The sequence below is a fragment of the Rutidosis leptorrhynchoides genome, chromosome 9, assembly GCF_046630445.1.
Source record: "Rutidosis leptorrhynchoides isolate AG116_Rl617_1_P2 chromosome 9, CSIRO_AGI_Rlap_v1, whole genome shotgun sequence".
NCBI classification, from domain to species: Eukaryota; Viridiplantae; Streptophyta; class Magnoliopsida; order Asterales; family Asteraceae; genus Rutidosis; species Rutidosis leptorrhynchoides.
This window is the reverse complement of record NC_092341.1, coordinates 345,539,269-345,565,188: the sequence shown is the minus strand read 5'-3', so window position 1 is coordinate 345,565,188 and position 25,920 is coordinate 345,539,269. Positions and strand designations below refer to the sequence as shown.

The 25,920-nt window shown below is 34.3% G+C and overlaps 1 protein-coding gene across 1 annotated transcript; it reads left to right on the top strand.

The window, feature by feature from the left end:
* The first annotated feature begins 6,903 nt into the window (after nt 1-6,903).
* Nucleotides 6,904-25,408, top strand: LOC139869156 (uncharacterized). The gene is made up of 3 exons (XM_071857478.1): nt 6,904-7,289; nt 7,377-7,446; nt 24,947-25,408. The coding sequence occupies exons 1-3, from the start codon at nt 6,904-6,906 to the stop codon at nt 25,406-25,408; spliced, it is 918 nt and encodes a 305-aa protein (XP_071713579.1).
* The last annotated feature ends 512 nt before the right edge of the window (nt 25,409-25,920 follow it).

Sequence of the window (25,920 nt, the reverse complement as noted above, 5' to 3'; positions counted from 1 at the left end):
AGAAGGAGGTTTAAATATCATGTCCTTAAAAAGTAAAAATTTAGCTCTTCTTTGTAAGTGGTGGTGGAGGTTTAAAACCGAAACTAACACTTTGTGGGTCGCCGTAATTCGTAGCATTTATGGTTCTAATGGAGGTCTTGTGCTTGGAAACGGGCTTGTCCGAAAACCAAACGCTAGCCTTTGGAATTCTATTTGTGTTGCAGGAAATCATGTGGACGGGTTAGGGATTTCTTTCTCTAAGTCTTTCATACGCTTGCTCGGGGACGGGAAAAGCACCTCTTTTTGGAATGACATTTGGGTGGGGAACGCAAGCCTCAAAGACAAATTCAAAAGATTATACAGGCTCGAGATTGACAAAGATATCAACATCAGTAACAAAACCGAAGAATTTAAGGGAGATGGGCTCGGCAATTGGGCCTATCCACCTATGGGACGAACGAATAGTGAACTAACTGAATTGCGAGATACTGTTCGGAACTTGCAGCTGATCGAAGATAAAAAAGACTGTTGGAGCTGGAATCTCAATTCGAAGGGTACATATATGGTCAAGGACTGTTCGGTTCTAGTGGACAAAGTCATCCTACCACGTGCGGTTAATTCAATTGAGTCGTTGCGAAATGGTTTGGTTCCAAAAAAAGTAGAGGTGTTTATTTGGCGGGCGAGATTAGGTCGTATACCGGTAAGGTTCGAGTTAGATAAACGGGGCATCGATTTGAACAACGTGAGATGTCCGATTTGTGATGGTGACATTGAGACGGTGGAACATATACTTTTTTCTTGTCAAATGGCCAAAGACATATGGGCGAAAGTCCTTAAATGGTGTGGGTATAATTCGGCTTTATTCGGGTATGAGGATATTTTTAATGGTACCTTCGGCTGCGTAGCACATGATCAAAAAAGGAACCAATGGCAAGCGGTTTGTTGGGTGGTTTGTTACATTATATGGAAGAATCGAAATGCAAAGGTGTTCAAGAATAAGCTCGAGACGGTCCCATCTTTATTTAGCGAGGTTCAAGTTCTTTCATACGATTGGATTTCACGTTGCTGCAAGGGTCATATTATGGATTGGCTTCAATGGTTCTCACAACCTTAGTTTCTCTCTTTTGTTAGTTGCAATCTTTGCAATTAGCTTAGGGCGGTGTAATTTGTTTTCTCTATTTCTTTCGTGATGTATTGTGTTGTTAAGGTTGCTCAGTCAACCATGTACTATTCGTGATTGTTTAATATAAGTCCTTCTTGCTTTTCAAAAAAAAAATTGAGATAGTCCAAATGAATAGTACTATTTGGACTATCTCAATCTCACACTAATGCCCCCAAACTTTATCCAACGTACGAATCGGCCCTCTCCCCAATACTACTATTTTGAACTATCTCAATTTCACACTAAGGATCCCAAACTTTGTCCAAAGTACGAATCGGCCCCTCCCCAATTTTCCTAAAAAAACCTCACACTCTCGAGAAAATACAAAACACCCCCCAACCCTACCCCTTATCCCGACCCGACCCGACTCGCCTCCCCGTTATTATAACTATAATAATATTATATAATATATTTCGTCTTTTCACCTTTTTTTTATTTTTTTATTTTTTTTTTCACCTTTTTTTTCCTTTTTCCAAAAAAACCCCCCAAACTTTGTTCAAAAATTAAAACTGCCCCCCAAACAGGGGAGTAAAGTGTCAAATAACCATTTTCATAAAAAATCTTAACTAAACTCCACCCAAATATTCAACGGGTCATATCTTCTCGCTCGCAACGAGTTAAATTTTTCCGACACCATCGTTAAACTCAAAATAATTTTAGGAACACAATGTCACTAACTATACGCAAAATGGAATCTTTTTAAAAAAACGCTAAATATTTGAGGTACTTTTCATACACGTTGATTTTGCGTTAAATTTTTAAAAGCCGACAATTCCATAGCGAAAGGCGGAGATGCAAATAGCACATATATTGTTAATTTAAAATAACATTTAAATCTTTCACGAATTATACCTTTTAGTTCGACTCGAGTTGCGCTTCAACGACATCATCGTTAGCCACGAAATAATTTTACAAACTAAACGCACTAAAATACATTGAAAACCGAACCCCCGGCGCGAAGCGAGGGTTCGTAAACTAGTTTTCTCTAAATTACGTGGTAACCCGTGCTACTAATGATAATACTAATGATATAATAGTAGGTCCGCCCATAGTTGTGAGACGTGACATAGGAATAACTATCAAGAGTTAAGTAAATAACGTGATCTTGTATCGCAGGCCAACAGACAACAATCCCACATGATCTTTCCATACAAGTGTAACCTTCATATATTAGTCTCGCTTAATTAATGTCATGTGCCCATTTAATTTATGTTATGTTATTCGTTAGTTAGGTCACCCTACATGTTTACACCAACCCTACCCATGGACCCTAACCCTGTCATCTAATACGAGTATTAGGGTAACTAGTAATAATCAGAATTAGATTTATCAAGAAACTATTTTATTTTTTTTTTTTTTTTTTTACTATTGCATCAACACAACGTCAGCTCCTCCTCAAATCCATGTCATCCATATAACATATTAGTCACAAAACTGAGACTCAATATAGAAAGAATTGGAGGAAGAAGAACACACGAAGATCGAAAATTTGAAAGAAGAAAAGTTTTTTTTTTTTTTTTTAGATGAATAGAATTGGCTAACCATTTTATTCAAAGTAATATAGAACCAAAATGGATGTTATTGTGTCTGTTACCAGTCCTTCCTCTTGAGTTGAGAAAAAGGGTAGTACATGAATATTCACCTACTGTCCATCGACTACGTCTTTCGACCTGATCTTAAGCCCCGACTCACCCTTTGTGGACGAACCTTGCTGAGGAACCTTTAGGTTTTCGGGGCATTGAATTTTTCCCTATATATATATATATATATATTGAATAAATCAAAGTATAAATGTTAAACCCAAAACTGACTACCATCGTTGTCCTCCCAGGACGATGGGATGGTCTTAGTTATTCTATAAATCCTTATTCTTTAATTTGTCTTGAACTCATAGTTCTTTATCTATCTTTAAAGAGAGACGAAATATAATAGTTATGTTATAAAGTGCAAGTTCAAGAAAATACCATAATACGATTTAACTATGATCATTGTTAAAAGTAACTATAAGTTGCGAGAATCGTAATTTACAAGCAATGGTATGAGTATATTGAATGACAGACGCTACACAATGAGCTAAAGAGAATAGCACAAGATGATGCAGTTTCTCAAACAGCACAACAACAAGTATACGATAAAGAAAATGACACTTGTTAAAGCCTATAAACCTAACCATGTGAAAATAAACAAATGAAATTTCGAACCAAGTGGTGCATGTGAACGCTATTTAGGTGTCGATCATCTATGAACAATTGAAAGATTTGATGACTAATGCAGGAAAACATGTAGAAACAATAAGAATCAGAACGTACTGCTGCTTTCACCGACATAAATTGATGGTCCTATTGCAACTTTGAGTCTTTCGACTTCCTGCTTGAGTGCCTCATTCTGCGCTGCATTATTCAAACAATTTAAACAAGGATAACAATTGTTTTTTCGTTGTGTATTCCTAATAGGGGCGAATTTGGAAATTACCATCGCGTAACTGAGCTTGTTGTTCCAAAGCTTGTAATTGGAGCTTAAGCTCTAAAAATTGCCAAAATTGAGAGGATGCGAGAATTTCTTCCTAACGGGTGTGTGGGTGGCAAATGAGAGGATTCGATTCCAAAATTGTCGTTCTAAAAAAATTGGAGCTTAAGCTCTGTGTTTTCAGAAGATAGGCTGGTTGTATCTCTCTGCACAATGAAAACATCAGTCCATAAATATTTTGCTCAAGTTCAATTGCAAAAATTATATTTATTAGACTAATAATCTTTTTTTCTTTTTGAATAGTAAGGTGGTTCATTAGGTTAAATGCAATTACAATACACTATGGGGAGAAATAACTTTTATTGATAAGAAGAAGGTACAAAAGTACGATTGTGTAAATGCAGTGCGGATAACTTTATCACGAAAAGCTTTTAGAGAAAATGCTTGTTAGATACACGTGAGCCACAATGCAACACGTAAGGATATTCTCTTGTCGCCAGATGGTCACTGATTTATGTCGACATGATCATGGTCCGATGAAGCGTAGTATAATTATGTTCATATAACAATCCATGAAAGATAAAAACAATCACCTGAAACAGAGTCAAGTAGCCAAAAAGTCAACATTTTATCGCACTCCACTAATGAGGATGTATTTTATCTGGCCCATCCCACGAACATAAACTTTATAGAAACACTCAAGTGATAAGTCTCGCTGCATCAAACGTATAAAAATACCGTTTAGTATGCCTTAAAGCCCCTGCAATGTAGGATGACTGACATTCCATTTTTTACAGTAGTAAGATTCCAGGCAGGTGAACTTTGATTAAATGATGACAACCGAAATTCAATAAATTGATCTGGAACTTCTTGTTATTGCATCAAGCCATCAAACCAACTCACTTGTTTCACAGTCATGACATACTTATATTTGGGTAAAGACATATCAAATGTACAGTTGGTACATCAAATACAATTATCTTACTGATTGTTAATATTTTTAGCTAGCCTAACAGGCATACAAGGCTACAACAGACCTCAACCCAGCCAATTAAGTGAAACGTAAATCTAGGTCCCATATGCCCCAACCAACTAATGCTGAGGAATTTTTTCTTAAAATAGGGTCCTTTTGATGACATTGCTCAGGGTTCAAACCATGACACTTCCAAATGCCTACAGGCAGTGGCGGAACTTGAACTCGACCTGAGATGGGGCGAAACTAGTGAAAAGGGGGTAAAAACTAAAAAAACCCTTATCTTTAGTAATTCTTTTTTATTGTAATTTTTTTAGAGAATCGAGCTGGGGCGGATACCCCCTCTGTCTCCACTATGTATCGCCCCTGCCTACAGGCTACATCTCCATAACCAACTAGACACTGAGATCTTAAAACTTGATCAACTATATATATATATATATATATATTGATATTGATAATACTAATCAGAAAATAAAAAGTAAAAAAAATTCATAAATACAATTGGCAGCCTACTGATACTAAATCAGGAAATACGATTCACGTGCTAGGATTAATTATACACAGAAAGTGATACTATTTCAATTTTATACAGTAAACTTTATCACAAAAACTAAACAGATTTTGCTAACGACAGCTCCAAAAGTGTTCGTTAACCCGCTTTAAACTGTTGCAAATAGTGGTTACTTATTTACTTAGTGGTGGTGGTTATATGAATGTACTACTGTTTAAGGCGTGTTAACCTAATGGCAATTGTTAACAAAATCCTAAACTATATAAAAATCACTAAATGTACTTATATAAAAATCCTAAACTATCTGAAAAAATTATACAATAATTCATTCATCCAATATAGCAAATATTATACTTATTGAAAAAACACTAACTTAAAATACCTCTTAGCACGTTTGAGATCAGGTGTCCAGTCCACAATTCAACAAGCTCATCCGGATCCATAGGTTTCCAAACCAAATTATTGACTTTGGAGTGGGATCGCCGGTGGTGAGATGACCGGAATGGAAATGGATTCATCGGATTAGGGTTTGGATCTTGCATTGCAAATAGCGTATAATGTTGAGGTAATTTTGAGCGGAAAGCAGTGTGTGTTTATTGAAGGGGAATAGGGGATCAATGGATCATAGTATAACGCAAAGAAATAGGTACGATGGAAACTCGAAACCGGGTTTTTTTTCCCTGGTTCGGGTCATGTAAATGGGTCTTGAGTCGGGATTGGGGGTATGGGGATGGTATTTAATTTTTTTGTGGGTCCGGGTTCTGAATGGTTTAGACACAAATACGATTAACCGGCCGTATACTCGAAAAAGATCCGAGTCTATATACCCGGTCCGTACACTCGATTACCCAACAACCCGATTAGTCGGCACGTATATCCGTTTACCCGACCAGTATATCCGTAAAGAAACTGGAATAACCATGAATAACGCGTTTACTCGATAGTTCGTAATTAAATGGAGACCCGAATACCCGTGGAGAAACCCGTTCACCCGCTAGTTAATAACTAAATGGAGACCTGACGGGTTCGGGGTCTAAGGCGAGTTTTTTTTAACCGGGTTCAAATCTGGGATCACTCAAACCCGACCCGATACCATCAGGTATAACTGTTTTTAGGTTTGAATGTATGAATCTCGTGTGACTATTTTTGGTCAAACCAATTATTTTGCCATCAATAATAAACCCGTACAAATTTAATAATCTACATTAAAAAAAAAATTCAGACTTTAATAAATGTCATTATCACACTTTACTTTTTATTCGCACGAGATCCTTAAATGTTACTATTATTCATTTTACAATAGTTTCAATTCTCACTCTAAGCAGGAAGTTTATAACCTTTGATGGTCATGCCAGCATCAATGCGTTTTGGAAAGGTCTCTGGGGGGTTTCCCAACATTCGATGGTACTGCCAACATCGTTGCGAATTGAATTTCCTTCAAACGCGTTTGTGGGTGACAAATGAGAGCATTTGATATCGATATAGTAGATCAAAAAAAAAGATTAGTAGTGTTATACAAAAAGAAAACAAATGGTTGAACAGAGAGGTTTTTGCTAATCACTTTACTAGAGAGAACACGTACTTATATTTATATATGGGGATTGACAAATCGCCTGGCCCGGACAATTTTTCTTTTAAATTTGCTAAACATTTTTGGGAATTAATTAGCCACGATGTGTTTGATATGTCTCGTAACTTTCAGGTCTCAGGATATATCCCAAGGGGGTGTAACTCCTCTTTTTTCCGTTGATTCCGAAAAAGGATAATCATGTACACGTCCAGGATTTCAGGCCTATCAGTTTAATCGGGATGCAATACAAAATTATTGCGAAAGCCCTTACTTCTCGTCTTGCTTTAGTGATCGAAGATATAATCAGCCCAGATCAAACGGCTTTCGTCAAAGGAAGACAAATCTTAGACGGTCCTTTGATCATTAATGAGGTTGTGGATTGGTGTAAAAAGAAGAAGAAAAAGGCGATGTTATTCAAAGTTGATTTTGATAAAGCGTTCGATTCTATTCACTGGGACTACATCTTATCCATGTTACACTTTATGGGTTTTGGTCAGAAGTGGATTGGTTGGATCCGTGCGTGTTTAGAATCTTCTAAAGCTTCTCTCCTTCTTAATGGCAGTCCTTCGGAGGAATTTTCCATCTTTCGTGGCCTTCGGCAGGGAGATCCACTTTCTCCCTTCCTGTTTATTATTGGTATGGAAGGTTTAAGGGCGACTATTATGGATGCATAAGAACATTCTTTATATAATGGACTGCGCTTTGGATGTAGAACAGCTCCTCTCAACATCTCCTTGTGCATGTACGAGGATGATGTTCTTTTTGTAGGAGAATGGAGTGAAGTAAATGTCCTCAACCTTATTTCTATTCTCGTCTATTTTTTCTCGGTTTCGGGCCTGAAGATTAATCTTCTAAAATCTTCTCTGTTCGGCATCGACATTCACCAATCAGAATCTAATCTCATTGCTTCTTCCATCAGTTGTTCGAATGGTACGCTTCCTTTCACGTTTCTAGGCTAGCATGTTGGTCGTCCCATGAACCGAATGAAAGTTGGTCATTCATTATTGACAAAGCAAAAAAGCGTCTTGGGAATTGGAAAATTAATATGATTTCATTGGCGGAAGACTCACCTTATTGAAGTCCGTATTGGGAGCTCTTGGTTCCTACTACTTCTCTCTATTTAAAGCTCCAAAAAAGGTGATAGATAAACTAGAATCTCTTCGCTCATCTTTCTTTTGGGGTGGAAATGATAATGTTCAAAAAGTGCATTGGGTCAAATGGCGTTTAATCCTTAATCCTCTCGAAAAAGGCGGTCTTAGTGTAGCTAGCCTTCGATCTCTTAATCTAGCTTTATTATTGATGTGGTAGCGGAGTGGTATATAATACTATTAAATTTTACAACGAAACACTATTAAATACGATACAATTTTACACAAGATATTTATTTATTTATAGAATGAATATACTTAAACCTTGCTACAACACTTATAGGCAGTGTACCTAATCGTACAGTAGTGTAGTTTTTAGTAAGTCCGGTTCGTTCCACAGGGAAAATCTTTAAACAAAGCTTAACGCTATATTAGTTTACTTTTATAAAAATACAAATATATATATATATATATATAAGTAATATTATTATTATAAAGGGGGGTTTTTACCGTTTAATGACCGGTTTGTCGATTTTAAAACTTTAGTCGCAGTTAAAACCAAATGTAAAATATTAAAAATGAATACAAGACTTAAATTAAAGCATAAAGTAAATAACGATAATGAAATTGCGAATAATAAAAGTGCGATAAAATAAACTTGCTATAATTAAAAAGTACGATAATTAAAAGTGCAATTAAATACAATAATAATAAAAATGCGATATTTAGAAGTGCAATTAAATATAAAATAAAGGAAATTAAATATGAAATAAAAGAATTATGCTTATTTAAACTTCCGTAATCATGATGTTTGACGTGTTGATTTTAGTTTTATGCCCATGGGTTAATTGTCCTTTGTCCTGGATTATTTAATATGTTCGTCTGGTTTTTGTCCATAACAGTCCATCAGTCATAAATATAAAGTGCGAGTGTCCTCGTCAAATTATCCTTATACCCGAAGTTAAATATTCCAACTAATTGGGGACTTAAACTGTAACAAGATTTTAATACTTTGTTTAATAATTACACCAGGATGTCGACTGAGAGTAACCCAAGGTTTTAATATTTTGTTATCAATTATACCAAGTGTCCTTGTACATAATTTCACCCCTGTTTTAATTATTCTAGTGGCTATTAATCCATTCCCGTGTTCGGTTAAATGAACGATTATTCGTACATATAAATACCCCGCCCATCGTGTCCGATTGAGTGTATATGGTAATTTATAGGGACGCCCAATTGTAAATCTTTATATTAACATTAACAAACTATCATTTAGTTAAACAAATATAAAGCCCATTAATAGCCCATAGTCTAATTTCCACAAGTGTCGTTCTTTTGTCCAAACCCCAATTATGGTACAAAGCCCAATTACCCAATTTTAGTAATTAGCCCAACATCATGATTACTTCGTTTTAAATAAGCATAATAATAACTTAGCTACGAAACATTAATGTAAAAAGGTTGAACATAACTTACAATGATTAAAAATAGCGTAGCGTTACACGGACAGAATTTCGACTTACACCCTTACAATATTCGCTAACATACCCTTATTATTAGAATTATAATTAAAATTAAAATATAAATTATAAATATATATATATATTTTACGTATGAGAAGAAGAAGAAAAAGATGATATTTTACGATCAGAATGCGCGAGCTTTATAGGGGGTTTCTGAATTTGGGGCTCCGCGACTCGCGGCCTTTTTGGCCTTCAAACTCCGCGAGTCGCGGAGTTTACTTTTACAGCTCAGTGGAGTTTGGCTCTTTGTTTACCGACGGTTTAAATATAAATATAATATATTAAATAATTATAAGAATTATTTAAATATTATATTATATTTATGTGCATAGTTGACTTGTAATTTTTAGTCCGTTGCGTCGAGCGTTGAGAGTTGACTCTGGTCCCGGTTCCGGATTTTCGAACGTCCTTGCGTACAATTTAATATCTTGTACTTTGCGTTTTGAATCTTGTACTCTTGTAATTTCGAGACGTTTCTTATCAATAATTGGAACCTTTTTTATTGTCTTTTGTACTTTTGAGCTTTTTGGTCGTTTGCGTCTTCAATTCGTCAAATCTGTCTTTTGTCTTCACCTTTTATTATTTAAACGAATATTACTTGTAAATAGAACAATTGCAACTAAAAGCTTGTCTTTCTTGAGGAATAATGATATGAATTATATGTTCGTTTTTAGCATTATCAAATATTCCCACACTTGAGCGTTGCTTGTCCTCAAGCAATATCGTCTTGAAATACTAGAATCACTTCTTTATTTTTCACACTTTGTACATCAGTGATTTTCTATACGGCGGTATAAACAATGGTAGTAACGATATGGTTTACAGTCCCACATGACTATAAAAATTTAGATCCATTAAGGAAATTGGATCTTTATGAAAACATTTGATCTTTTGAAAATTAAATCTAGTTTTTACCCTAGATAAGTTTTCCGGAATAACCCTTTACCGGTGTTTGCAAAATATTTTTGTGGGTTTGGTGGGTTTCAGATTTGAAAATTTTAGCTCAAAACTTGCGGTTTTGTGTCACCCACTTGCTAACCTTGTATTTGGAAAGCAACACGTCCAGTTTACTTGTCCCGTATATTACCTTTCGGTAAACTACCGTCCGGTTGAAAGGAAAGCGTTGAACAAGCAACTGTTAAGGCAATGTCTCCTGACATGCTTTTAATTATGGTCTATAACGTGTCGGACGCAATTACTATTCTTGGTAGGAGCAATAGTAAAGCTCACCCTTATAATTTTTCGGTATGTCACAAGGTCCTGTCTTTGACCACTATGCAACCACCGTTCTTACGGTTGACACCCGATTTGGTTCAGGTGACCTAATGAATTCCAGGTGAATTCCTAGGATTTTACGTTCAATGGTAATGAACGCATTGAAAATAGGGTTTTCAGAAAACAAATCGGTTTGTAATTTTGATCAAAATATTTTCTCGTTCAAGCTCGAGTTTAGATATCATTGAATTCCATGAGTTTGTAATTCTCAATCTTTAAGGTCAATCTCTAGGATTGAGTAATATCAGACTTAAAAGCTGATTTTTAATCTTTAAGGAGATTATCCTTTCTGGGGATCTGATTCATTAGTCTTATCCAGCTAATTTGCATGGTGCCCCCCCATTGTACAAGATAAATCCTTCTCATGGTTAGGATAAATCTGACCACTTGGCGACCCTGTTTAATGCTGAGGTCCGTGGATTTCCTGCTGATTTTAGTGATGACTTTTCTAGATTTTTCGTCAACCTACAGCTGGTCTGGACGACAACTTCATGACCTAAATCAAGAAGCGCGTGTCTTTTTCGGAAGACTTTACTTCCTTTTAATGATAGAATTGATTCATCGTGTAGATCCATCTTTTCTTTTCTTTCATTGGGTAAAACAGTTTAGTTTAGTCCAAAGCAAAAGTATTTTCAGTTATTTGTTACAGATATATGTGACATATGTTTAAGATAACTTGGTAAATTTTCCCACACTTGGCTTTTATTTTCCTTTTTATCGCCCTCTATTCCATTTTAAATGAATTTTAACATTTTGGTTTGTTTCTCAATTTATGTCCTTTCCGAGGTAACAATAATTTCGGTGTTAAAACCTAGTTTTATCGTTCATAAATATGTATAAACATGAATTTGAGTTCATTTAATTGAAAATTTTGAAAAATTTTACTAGAATTGGGTAGTCAGTATATAAGACCAGGGCTGTTCTTTATTATCAGAGAGCACTAGATTCTAATACAACTACTGCTTTACTAGTATTTTTAATGGTAACCAAGTGTATAAAGTAAAAAATTTTAAAATCCGAAAGAATTTAACCCCTTCCCACACTTAAGATCTTGCAATGCCCTCATTTGCAAGAAATCAGTAACAATTTAAATTATTGAGGGTGATTTGTGTGAAAATGATTAAATTTTACCAAAGTTTCCAAATATATTGGCGTTTGTTTGCTGAATGATAAATGGTGCACATCATTTGTTCATTCCGTCTTGTTGTTATTTCACATATATTTTGCATCTTGTCGTCAAAATTAGTTGCTTTTGCTGAACTTAATGCCAGTCTTTGAAAATGCGTTGTTTTACCCTGTTGTGTACATAAGATAAACTGCAAACATATATACATATTTTTGAAGTTTGGTATATTACCCCACATTCAAAAATTATTAAAATCTAAGAATAAAAGTTAGATAATTATAAAAATGATTACAATATTAACAAAAGTATTAAACGTATCAATAATTACAAATTACAAAAAAAAAAAACTAAGTATACTAGGGATGATACTGGTACCAATAGGGGTTCCAGGCATAACCATAGGTGCTATAGAATGCTTCGGCAGGGTCATACGTAGGATACGGTGGCTGCATCTCTATAGACCAGGGAGGGAAGATGGGTTTTGGTGTAGGAATATAGTTTCTACCTATATGTTGGCAATGAGCTATGATTTGGTTCTGATGAACTTGCCAATCTTCAAATGCTCTCTGTCTAGCATTTTCGTATTCCTGAGAAGCTATAAACCTTTGCATTTCTTGCATCTCATTCCCCCCTCCTACATTACCTTGCTGTTGGTTTCTCTCCACCTGTGGATGTCTACCATGGTATTGTACTGCGGCGTTATTTCGCCTCTTCAAAACTTTCGCACCATGGTATACATTTAAACCTATAGTATCGCGGGGTTCCGGTTCTTCTACTAATAATCTCCCCCGACTTATATCCACACCGAGATATTCACCAATCAAAGTAATAAAAATACCACCTCCTATTATGCTATGCGGTCTCATTCCCCGAACCATAGCTGATAAATAATAACCCACACAATATGGTATACTTACAGCGCTTTGTGGGTCTCGAATACACATATGGTAAAACAAATCCTGTTCATTTACTTTTTCCTTGTTTTTACCCCTTTGTGTAATCGAATTAGCTAAAAACCTATGAATCACTCTTAATTCGGCTCTATCTATATCCAAATAAGAGTAATTTCCCCCTTTGAAACGGTGATGGCTTGTCATTTGACTCCACACACCGTGTGTATCAAAATTTTCATCTATCTTTCTACCGTTTAGTATCAACCCTCTACAATCGGCAGATGCTAACTCCTCAGGCGTATATGTACGTAAAGCCTGAGCCATGTCCAGTAAAGACATGTGGCGCATCGAACCGCCTAACAAAAATCTAATAAAAGAACGATCGGTTAAACTAGCTACCCGATCATTCAACTCTATACTACATAACAATTCTTCACACCATACTTTATATACAGGTCTACGCATGGTGAATAAACGTACCCAGTCATTAAAAGAAGAATTACTATACCTCTGTACAAGTAATTTCCTAATTGGCCCGGCCAATTCTACAGCTTCTAAGGGTCCCCATTCTATGACCCTCGGTACCTCAACAACCTTAGAATGAAGAGTATGCAAACCCCTTTGATATTTTGGATAATCTATCCAAAGTCTGTCAAATCTCAGGTTCGGGTGCAATTCTTCCAAGTGCATATCAGAAAAGGTCATGACTGGATGAGGTATATCCTGCTTGTAGTAGTTATCCATCTCCTGTTGTTCCACATTCTCAGCAGGAGCATTGCGGGCTTGGGATGAAGATTCACCCCTTTCAGTCTGCAAAACACATCAAACACAATTTTTTTTGTGCATCCAAATATGCATTAGTGTCAGCAAAATCATCAATCAAAATAATTACAATGACATGATCAATTTATATCAAACTTAAGCTTATTTTCATATTTTCATCAAATCTACACTTTTTCAAATAAGCATATACGAAAATGTTCGCCAAGTTCATAAGCATTTAACTCAAATAACATGTCAAAATAATCATTACTAGCAATTAAACAAGTCTCAAATGGCATTATCTTTCAAAAATCAAGTTCATGAATTTTAGACTTGAAAAAGTCCACTTTAATTCTCAAAATCATGTTTAGGCTCAAAGTTTGGATCATTTAACTACCTAGACATGTTACACTACTCAATTTAGCAACAATTCATGACAAAAATCGGCCATAACCTGTTTATATCAAAAAGCCCCAAATTTGCTCAAGAACACAAACCCTAGATTACTCAAAATTTGAAGTTTAAGGCTTCTAATCATGTTAAACAGCATCAATCTAGGTTATACAAGCATAATACATAAACAATTTAAGCATAATTACACTAAAAAGCATCAAAATCAAATTGGAGAAAAAATTGCTCAAGAACACTAATTTCGGATTAAATGGTGTTTAGGTGTAGAAATTTACCGTTTTTCTTGAGTAATTCCTAGATAGCATCCTTCTCAACATGATTTTAGTAAAAAATTTGGTGATTAACGGTTAAAAATTGTGATTTTTGGGGGTGTTTTTCGTGTTTTTGCGGCAGTATGTTCGCAGTTTTTTTCTGTGGGTTTTGTGTGGAATGAGCTGGTTCAGCTCTTATTTTTTTTCTGTAATCCGGTCCTCCCGCGAGTCGCGGGGATTAACCCTCCAAACTCCGCGAGTGGCGGAGTTTGGTAATTTTTTTTTTTTTTTTTTTTTTTTATAAACTTTAACTTATTAAAACAATTAAGTAATTAATTTTAAAATTTTGTTTCCCTTGTTATTTAGGACGAGGTCGTTTCGGATCGATGTCCTAGTCCGTCCCTCGATAAAATTTTAAAATTTATCTTTTTGTAGCGATTGTTTTAAAAGATAAGATTTTTGGTTTTTTAATGTTTTTGGCATACTTTAATTCAATAAGATTAAAAATAATGATAATAAAAGTTCTCGTCCCTCCCTCGGGTAAAGCAATTTCGGTTCAAAGACCTAGTCTTCAACTTACGACGAATTTTAAAAATCATATTTTTAACTTAATGAGATAAAGTAAATTTTTGTTTTTAAATTCACACAACTTAAATATGAAATTCAAAATTAATATTAAAAATTCACACTAAACTTAAAATTTAAAATGCATAAAATTAAAAATTTATATTTTAAAAATTCACACCAAACTTAATTTAAAAATTCATATTATAAATTCACACCAAACTTATATTAATTTTTCAAATATTTACAATTTTAAATATATTGTTTTTACAAAGTTTACAATATTAATTTAAGATTTAAATATTAATTTTAAAAACATGGTAAAAATAAAATTTAAAATCTTTTTGTCTTTTTATCCCACTTTAATCAATCAAATATTATCAAAAATATGCGCCCCTCTTTTCGGTAAAGTAATTTCGGTTCCAAAACCTAATTTCACTCATGATGAATTTTTGAAATATTTTGGGTTGATTGATTAAAGATATTTATACCTTAAGAATAAACGTTAAATTTCGCAGTGATGTAATAAATTTTTGAATGATATCAATAATTTCGGTCGCCAAACCTAATTTTATTCAATACCAATTTAATACTTTTTAGCGAACAAATTAGCGTTTATTATCAAAAGGTTAAAAATAAAAATAAAAATAAAAACTGTACAGACATACCTGTGAAATAGATTTCTTAGTTATATGATCTATCCCATTCATAAGATAGTCGGTTTAATTGGTTTTCCATGGCTACATAGGCGTAACCTCGAGCATTCAGTGTCTTTTCTTCTAAACATATGAACGGTCCGTCTCTGCATAAAGTAACAAATTCGGTATTTGAATAGGTTTGATTATTTGAACATTTACCTCCATGTGACCATTTTCCGCATTTGTGACATCTTTCTAGGTGTCGTGCTCTTCTTTTTGCTGCGGATTTTGATTTTCCTTTACCAAATTGTAACTTATTATCTTCGCATCTGGATTCTTTTCTAACTCCGTCCATTCTTTCTCTGATTACTGATACTATTTCACTTGGTAGAATGTCATTATTTCTTTTAGTGATCAAAGCGTGTAGCATTAGACCATGGTTTAGTTCACAGGCAGTCTTCATTTTGTAAAAACCTAAAAAAATAAAAATTCAGAATGGGGGGAGAAGACTAGTTCTTTAGGGTCTGCTAGGGAAAGACCATTCGGGTTCCATTTTCGAGAACTACATGAAAACAGACAATCTAACTCTAACAGAAATACATATTATCCTTTAAAGACTTGATTCTCCCCACACTTAGTTAGCTGTGGTGTCGAAATTGTGATTAACTTCGTTGTCGACTTCCATTGGTCCATGTATGTAATGTTTAACTCTGTGATCATTAACTTTAAATTCAATCCCATTTGAATTTATTAATTCTATCGTTCCGTATGGGAAAACTCTTTTGACTATGAATGGTCCAGACCATCTTGATTTCAATTTTCCAGGAAATAGCTTGAATCGTGAATTGAAAAGAAGAACTCTGTCTCCTTCTTTAAATTCTTTTGAACTTCTGATTCTTTTATCATGCCATTTCTTCGTTCTTTCTTTATAGATTAACGAATTATCGTATGCTTCATGTCTTAATTCTTCTAATTCGTTTAGTTGACTTAATCGTAGACGTCCGGCTTCATGTAAATCAAGATTACATGTCTTCAAAGCCCAAAATGATTTGTGTTCAATTTCTACTGGAAGATGACATGCTTTTCCATAAACAAGTCTAAAAGGTGTGGTTCCAATTGGAGTTTTGTAGGCTGTTCTAAAAGCCCAGAGTGCATCCTCCAATTTAATGGACCATTCCTTCGGATTTGATCCTACGGTTTTCTCTAGAATACGTTTTAAAGCTCGGTTGGTATTTTCAACTTGTCCACTTGTTTGTGGATGATATGCGGTGGAGATTTTATGAGTTACTCCATATCTTTTAAGAACTTTCTCAAGTTGATTATTACAGAAATGAGTACCCCGATCACTTATTAAAGCTTTCGGTGTTCCAAACCTTGCAAAAAGATATTTTAAAAAGTTGACTACAACTCGTGCATCGTTAGTTGGGAGAGCTTGTGCTTCCGCCCATTTAGATACATAATCAATGGCTACGAGTATATATAGATTATTATGAGATTTTGGAAATGGACCCATAAAGTCAATACCCCAAATGTCAAATACTTCACATACTTGGATGACATTTTGTGGCATTTCATCACGTTGACTTATTTTTCCGGCCCTTTGACATGCATCACAGGATTTGCAAAGAAGGTGTGCGTCTTTGTAAATTGTTGGCCAATAGAATCCAGCATCATAAACTTTTCTTGCTGTTAGTTGAGGCCCATAATGCCCTCCTGTTGGTCCTGTGTGACAATGGTTTAATATTTTACTAGCTTCATCTCCAAATACACATCGGCGTATTATTTCATCGGGACAACTTTTAAACAGATGTGGATCTTCCCAAAAATAGTGTTTTATATCACTGAAGAATTTCTTTCATCTTTGGTACGATAATCCTTTTTCAAGGAATCCACAAACTAAGTAGTTTGCATAGTCTGCAAACCATGGGATTTCTTTATAATCTATTTTCAATAGATATTCATCAGGAAAGTTGTCTTTTATGGCTGATTCATTTAGAACTTCTAAATCGGGATTTTCAAGACGAGAAAGATGATCAGCGGCGAGATTTTCTGCTCCTCTTTTATCTCGGATTTCAATATCAAACTCTTGTAAGAGTAAGATCCAACGGATTAATCTTGGTTTAGCATCTTGTTTTGAAAATAAGTATCTAAGAGCAGAATGGTCGGTATAGACCACCGTTTTTGCTAGAACGAGATATGATCGAAATTTGTCAAAAGCAAAGATAATAGCAAGGAGTTCTTTTTCAGTAGTTATATAGTTCGTTTGTGCTCCTTGTAATGTCTTACTAGCATAATATATAGGTTGAAATCGTTTTTCAATCCTTTGTCCTAAAACGGCTCCCATTGCAAAATCACTTGCATCGCACATTAGTTCAAATGGTAGATTCCAATTTGGTGTTATCATGATCGGTGCATTAGTGAGTTTCTCTTTAAGAATATTAAAAGATTTGATACACTCATCTGAAAAGATGAATGGAGCATCCTTTTCTAGGAGTTTATTCATAGGAGTGGCAATTTTAGAAAAATCTTTTATGAAACGTCGGTAAAAACCGGCATGCCCTAGAAAACTCCTAACTCCTCTAACATTGGTGGGATGTGGAAGTTTAGCAATTACATCTACTTTAGCTCTATCCACTTCAATTCCTTCTTTTGAAATTTTATGTCCAAGAACGATGCCTTCTTTAACCATGAAATGGCATTTCTCCCAATTAAGAACTAGATTTGATTTTTCGCATCTAATTAGCATTCGTTCCAGATTAACTAGACATGATTCAAATGTATCACCGAAGACTGAAAAGTCATCCATGAATACTTCCATGCATTCTTCTATCATGTCGTGAAAAATCGCCATCATACACCTTTGAAAGGTTGCAGGGGCGTTACAAAGTCCAAATGGCATGCGTTTGTAAGCAAAAGTACCATAAGGGCACGTGAATGTGGTTTTCTCTTGATCTTCGGGTGCTATTGAAATTTGAAAATATCCGGAAAATCCATCTAGAAAACAATAGTAACTATTTCCGGCTAATCTTTCCAACATTTGATCTATGAAAGGTAAGGGAAAGTGATCTTTTCTGTTGGCGTCATTTAATTTTCTATAATCAATACACACACGCCATCCTGTTACAGTCCTAGTAGGAATAAGCTCATTTTTCTCATTTGTAATGACAGTCATGCCACCCTTCTTAGGTACGCATTGAACTGGGCTTACCCATGGACTATCAGAAATTGGATATATCAAACCTGCATCTAGCAGTTTAATAATCTCTTTCTTAACTACATCTTGCATATTAGGATTTAGTCTTCGTTGGCGTTGCACATACGTTTTATGACCTTCTTCCATAAGGATTTTATGTGTGCAATACGAAGGACTTATTCCTTTAATATCATGAATCTTCCATGCAATGGCTGGTTTATGAGCTTTCAACACAGAAATGAGTTGTGATTTCTCATTTTCAGTAAGAGAAGACGATATTATTACAGGTAATTCAGATTCACCATGTAAATAAGCGTATTTCAAATGGTTTGGAAGTGGCTTTAACTCTAATTTCGGAGGTTCTTCTATCGATGATTTGTATCGATATCTGTCTTCTTCTTTTAGCATTTGAATTTCTTCTGTTGTTGGTTCATATCCATTAGCTATAAGTGTAGCTAACATTTCAGCTTCATCAATTGGTTCATTACCTTCTCCTAAAGAACATTCTCCTGTTCCTTGTAATTCTGGAAATTCTTCTAATAATTCTGCATGTGCATCTATAGTTTGAATATAATAACATGTATCATCTGCAGATTGTGGTTGTTGCATTGCTCTATCAACTGAAAAGGTAACACTCTCATCCTCTATACTTAGGGTCAGTTTCTTACCGAACACGTCTATCATTGCTTTAGCCGTGTTTAAGAATGGTCTTCCTAATATGAGAGGAACTTGAGAATCTTCTTCCATGTCCAAAACAACAAAATCTACTGGAAATACTAAATTACCAACTTTAACTAGCATGTTCTCCATTATCCCTCTAGGATATTTTATTGATCTATCGGCTAGTTGTATGCTTATTCTGGTTGGTTTCAATTCTCCAAGGTCTAGTTTAGTGTATAGTGAATACGGCATTAAATTTATACTAGCTCCTAAGTCTGCCAATGCTTCTATTGAACTAAGACTACCCAGAAAACATGGAATTGTGAAACTTCCTGGATCAGATAGTTTTTCTGGTATCTTATTCAACAGCACTGCTGAACAATTAGCATTCATAGTAACAGCCGAGAGTTCTTCCATTTTCTTTCTATTTGAGATTAGATCTTTCAAGAATTTAGCATATCTAGGCATTCCTGAAATCACATCAATGAAAGGAAGATTTACATTTATCTGTTTAAACATATCCAAGAATTTGGATTGCTCGGCTTCAAGTTTCTCTTTCTTCATTTTACTCGGATAAGGAAGTGGTGGTTGATATGGTTTAACATAAGGTTTATCCTTAACTGTGTTATCTTCATTAACCTTTTCAACTACCGGTTCTTTTTCCTTATCTTGATCAGGTTGTGGTTCTCGTGGAGTAGGAATAGTTTCATCAGAAGTTACAGGTATTTCAGATGGTTTAAGTGTTGTACCACTTCTTGTGGTAATGGCTTTGGCTGTTTCACTCCGGGGGTTAGCATTTGTATCACTAGGTAGACTTCCCGGTTTTCTTTCACCTATTAACCTTGCTAGGTTACTTACTTCTTGTTCCAGATTTTGAATAGAAGCTTGTTGATTTCTAAATGCTTGAGCATTTTGTTCATTAATTTGTTTCTGAGATGTGAAAAACTGCGTTTGAGTTTCAACTAGCTTCGTCATCATATCTTCTAAATTCGGCTTTTTATCATCGGTTTGTTGTGGTGGTTTGTTTTGAAAATTAGGTCTTTGCTGATTGTAAGTATTGTTGGATACTTGTTGATTGCTAGGACCTTGTTGGTTGTTGTATGGAATATTTCGGTTATAGTTCTGATTTTGATTGTAAATAGGTCTTGGCGGTTGATAATTATTCTGATAATTATTTCCAGGCCTTTGGTTTATGTATGACATATTCTCTCTTTGTTCCATTGTTAATTCAATACCGAGACAATCTTTTGTCAAATGTGGTCCTCCACACTGCTCACAACTAATTCGTATTGAGTGAATATCCTTAGTCATCTTTTTCATTCGTCTCTCCACAGCATCTATCTTTGCGGAAATGGAATCTAAGTCATGGCTAGAATCGGCTCTAGCTGCTTTAGATGATCTAACGATATCTTTTTCTTGGTGCCACTCATGTGAGTGGGAAGCAGTGTTATCAATAATTTTGTAAGCATCAGTTTCGGTTTTCTTCATAATAGAACCACCAGCTGCTATATCTATGTCTTTTCTTGTAGTGATGTCGCATCCTTGGTAGAATATTTGTACTATTTGACAGGTGTCTAAACCATATTGCGGACATCCTCTTAACAACTTTCCATATCTAGTCCATGCCTCATATAGAGTTTCATTTGGTTTCTGTGTAAACGTAACAATTTCTGCTTGAAGTCTTACGGCTTTAGATGGAGGAAAGAATTGTTTAAGAAATTTGTCAACTAAAACATCCCATGTATCAATCGCCCCTTCAGGTAACGATTCCAACCAATCTTTGGCTTCTCCCTTTAAAGTCCAGGGAAATAACATGAGATATATCTGTTCATCCTCCACTTCTCGGATTTTAAATAGTGTGCAGATCCTATTAAAGGTACGTAGATGTTCATTTGGATCTTCCTTTGGCGCACCACTAAATTGGCATTGATTAGTCACCATGTGTAGAATTTGTCCTTTGATTTCATAATCTGGCGCATTAATGTCTGGATGAGTAATTGCGTGACCTTGGCCAGTGCGTTTAGCTCTCATTCGGTCTTCCATACTTAAAGGTTCCAGATTCTCCATAATTGAATTTGTTGAATCGGTATCACTAGATGATTCTGATTTAATGGTTCGTTCCTCAACAATCTCTGTTTGAATGATTGGTGGCTCCGGAGGAAAGTTTAGTGGTTCAGGATCTACGAACCGTTCCTGAATATTCTCCGGATTCTCAATTGTGAGGTCGGGTTCAAAAAATGGATTATCGGAAATTTGAACTGAAGTACTTGGTCGACTGGATGACGATTCTAAAGAAAAATCAACGGCGGTTATATTTGCTAAATGTCTTGATCTAGTTACAGGTGGTGAACGTACAAAAGGTGGTGAACGTCTTGCTCGGTGCATTCACTGAATATCCTATTAGTTTTAAAAAGGAAAAAAAAATTATAATAAGTTATCCAATTATTAGACTTTTCTGATTTTGCCCACGTTTCGAATAGCCAAAAGATGCAGCAGAGGGGCAGGATTCGTTTGGTCTCAATATAATTGAGGACTGTTTGGCTCCAATAACCCGGTCCACGTACAAATCCAACTATTGCTACGAACCAGAAAATTTTGATGTCTATTAATTTAACCACTCAAAATAAATTTTTGTAATTTTAAGAAATTTAGATAAGAAGTAGAATAAAAATCTATGTCCTAAAACTAGAATAGCGAGAAATAAGAAAGAAAAAGAGTTCGTCGAAAAAGGTCGAAAAAGAAAAATGGTTGAAAAATAAAAGGTGACGAAAAAATAAAAGAAACTTATAAAACTTAAAAATATTTGACTAACCTAACCTTATTACTACAACTAACTTAAAATTATAATCGCAAATTGAAATTACTAATTGGAATGATAATTGATACATAGGTAAAAGTCGTCTAAAAATATTAAAGCTTACAAGAAAAACTAAATCCCAAATGGAAATAACTTAAAAAGAAACTAAAACTTAAAAAGGCGTCGCAAAATTCTAAAGTACCTAAATCTTAGTCTAAAGAAAAAGCACTTAAGGAATTCTACGGCAAAGCCTAAAAATCTAGGAGTAAAAATGACTATGGCAAAAACTAAGTTTAAAATTAAATATGAGCGAAAAATACAAATATTACGTTAAAACGATTGAAAAGGGACAAAATATAAAAATATACAAAAAGTTGTAAAAAGTACAATTTTTATAAAAATATTATTTTTATATTATTTATTTTATTAAACTATTAATTTTACAATTTAATTAAACTTAATAAACTAAAATATAAATTAAATAAAACTTAAATTAAACTAAAACTAATTATAATAATAATAATAATTAGGGTTTATAATAATAATTAATTAATAATTACTCCGTGATTAATTGCAGTAGGGTTTCTGTCGGTGTCAGAATTACTCCGCGAGTCGCGGTATTTCAAACAACAAACCCCGCGAGTCGCGGGGTTTCAACATTCAACCCTGGAACAGTTTAAAACTCGACGTTTTTTTTTGTTTTTTTTTTTTGTTTTCTGTTTTTATATTTTCTGTTTATATTATCTTATTAAAATATTTATGTAATCTAAATAAAACTTATCTTTAATAACTAAGATAAAAATAAAATACTTTATAACAATAAAAAAAACAGATTTATATATATATATATTTTCTTTTTTTTTCGGTTTTTTATATTTATAAAATATATTTATAAAATAAATTAAATAAAACTCATATTTTTACAAAATAAAACTTATATTTATCAAACTCCTAAAAATACATAAATTTTTGTTTTTCTTTTTATATTTTCGAATAATTAAAACGTATTTTTTACAAAAACGAATTTTAATAAAAGTTAACTAATTTTTTTTTTTTATATTAGTGTTGCGCTTCTGGCGTTTAGAAAGTTCCCCGGCAGCGGCGCCAAAAATACTTGATGTGGTAGCGGAGTGGTATATAATACTATTAAATTTTACAACGAAACACTATTAAATACGATACAATTTTACACAAGATATTTATTTATTTATAGAATGGATATACTTAAACCTTGCTACAACACTTATAGGCAGTGTACCTAATCGTACAGTAGTGTAGTTTTTAGTAAGTCCGGTTCGTTCCACAGGGAAAATCTTTAAACAAAGCTTAACGCTATATTAGTTTACTTTTATAAAAATACAAATATATATATATAAGTAATATTATTATTATAAAGGGGGGTTTTTACCGTTTAATGACCGGTTTGTCGATTTTAAAACTTTAGTCGCAGTTAAAACCAAATGTAAAATATTAAAAATGAATACAAGACTTAAATTAAAGCATAAAGTAAATAACGATAATGAAATTGCGAATAATAAAAGTGCGATAAAATAAACTAGCGATAATTAAAAAGTACGATAATTAAAAGTGCAATTAAATACAATAATAATAAAAATGCGATATTTAGAAGTGCAATTAAATATAAAATAAAGGAAATTAAATATGAAATAAAAGAATTATGCTTATTTAAACTTCCGTAATCATGATGTTTGACGTGTTGATTTTAGTTTTATGCCCATGGGTTAATTGTCCTTTGTCCTGGATTATTTAATATGTTCGTCTGGTTTTTGTCCATAACAGTCCATCAGTCATAAATATAAAGTGCCAGTGTCCTCGTCAAATTATCCTTATACCCGAAGTTAAATATTCCAACTAATTGGGGACTTAAACTGTAACAAGATTTTAATACTTTGTTTAATAATTACACCAGGATGTCGACTAAGAGTAACCCAAGGTTTTAATATTTTGTTATCAATTATACCAAGTGTCCATGTACATAATTTCACCCCTGTTTTAATTATTCTAGTGGCTATTAATCCATTCCCGTGTCCGGTTAAATGAACGATTATTCGTACATATAAATACCCTGCCCATCGTGTCCGATTGAGTGTATATGGTAATTTATAGGGACGCCCAATTGTAAATCTTTATATTAACATTAACAAACTATCATTTAGTTAAACAAATATAAAGCCCATTAATAGCCCATAGTCTAATTTCCACAAGTGTCGTTCTTTTGTCCAAACCCCAATTATGGTACAAAGCCCAATTACCCAATTTTAGTAATTAGCCCAACATCATGATTACTTCGTTTTAAATAAGCATAATAATAACTTAGCTACGAGACATTAATGTAAAAAGGTTGAACATAACTTACAATGATTAAAAATAGCGTAGCGTTACACGGACAGAATTTCGACTTACACCCTTACAATATTCGCTAACATACCCTTATTATTAGAATTATAATTAAAATTAAAATATAAATTATAAATATATATATATATTTTACGTATGAGAAGAAGAAGAAAAAGATGATATTTTACGATCAGAATGCGCGAGCTTTATAGGGGGTTTCTGAATTTGGGGCTCCGCGACTCGCGGCCTTTTTGGCCTTCAAACTTCGCGAGTCGCGGAGTTTACTTTTACAGCTCAGAGGAGTTTGGCTCTTTGTTTACCGACGATTTAAATATAAATATAATATATTAAATAATTATAAGAATTATTTAAATATTATATTATATTTATGTGCATAGTTGACTTGTAATTTTTAGTCCGTTGCGTCGAGCGTTGAGAGTTGACTCTGGTCCCGGTTCCGAATTTTCGAACGTCCTTGCGTACAATTTAATATCTTGTACTTTGCGTTTTGAATCTTGTACTCTTGTAATTTCGAGACGTTTCTTATCAATAATTGGAACCTTTTTGATTGTCTTTTGTACTTTTGAGCTTTTTGGTCGTTTGCGTCTTCAATTCGTCGAATCTGTCTTTTGTCTTCACCTTTTATTATTTAAACGAATATTACTTGTAAATAGAACAATTGCAACTAAAAGCTTGTCTTTCTTGAGGAATAATGCTATGAATTATATGTTTGTTTTTAGCATTATCAATTATATAAGTGGAAATGGAGGTTCCTTGTTAACAAACATTCAAGTTGGTCGAAAGTTATTCGGACAATTCATGGTCAAGGTAGTGGTGCTTCTTTACCTTCCAACAGCTCAATGCGTGGCACTTGGAAATCCATCGTGGCTTGTATTGATTCTTTGTACGAAACTCAGGTTCTTGATTCTAGCTTGATGTGTGTAAAAATTGGTAATGGGACGTCTACTAGCTTTTGGTTTGATCCTTGGTTGGAAGGTCTCCCGTTGGCAACTCGTTTTCCAAGACTTTTCTCTCTTGAGGTGTTGAAAGATGTTATGGTCTCGGATAGCTTATCGGGTTCTGCTCTAAATGGGTCATGGAGAAGGCAGCTTCGTGGAGGGGCAGAAACATCTCATCTCGAAAGTCTCTCCATCTTGATCACTTCATTGGTTCCAAGTTCAGAGAACGATGTTTGGGTTTAGGATAGAGACCCATCCAGGATCTTTTATGTGACAACAATTAGAAACTTGATGCCTCTGAACGTGCAGCCTTTACTCGGCCATCAGTTTGGTGCAAATTCATGCCTATTAAAATAAATGTTTTCATGTGGCGTCTTCGTTTATATCGTCTTCCTACACGCTCTAACTTGGCGTCAAGAGGCATTACATTTAATTGCCTTAACTGTGGCCTATGTGATCATCCTCAAGAAGATGAAAACCATATATTTTGACACTGTTCCACTAGTGCTCAGATTTGGAGTAAACTAAGTAAATGACTTAACCTTCAAATCCCTCATTGGATTTCCTTAGATGACATTTGGCTTTGGGTTGATGGAGTCCCTATTTCGAACTTACAACGGATGGTGTTACATGTTATAATTTCTTCGACTTTTTGGAACATTTGGTGGTTGCGCAATAGTCATTTCTTCGATAACGCTAAATTCAAGAAGGCTCATGTGTTCGATGCTATAGTGGCGTTCGAGTTCAATTGGTTG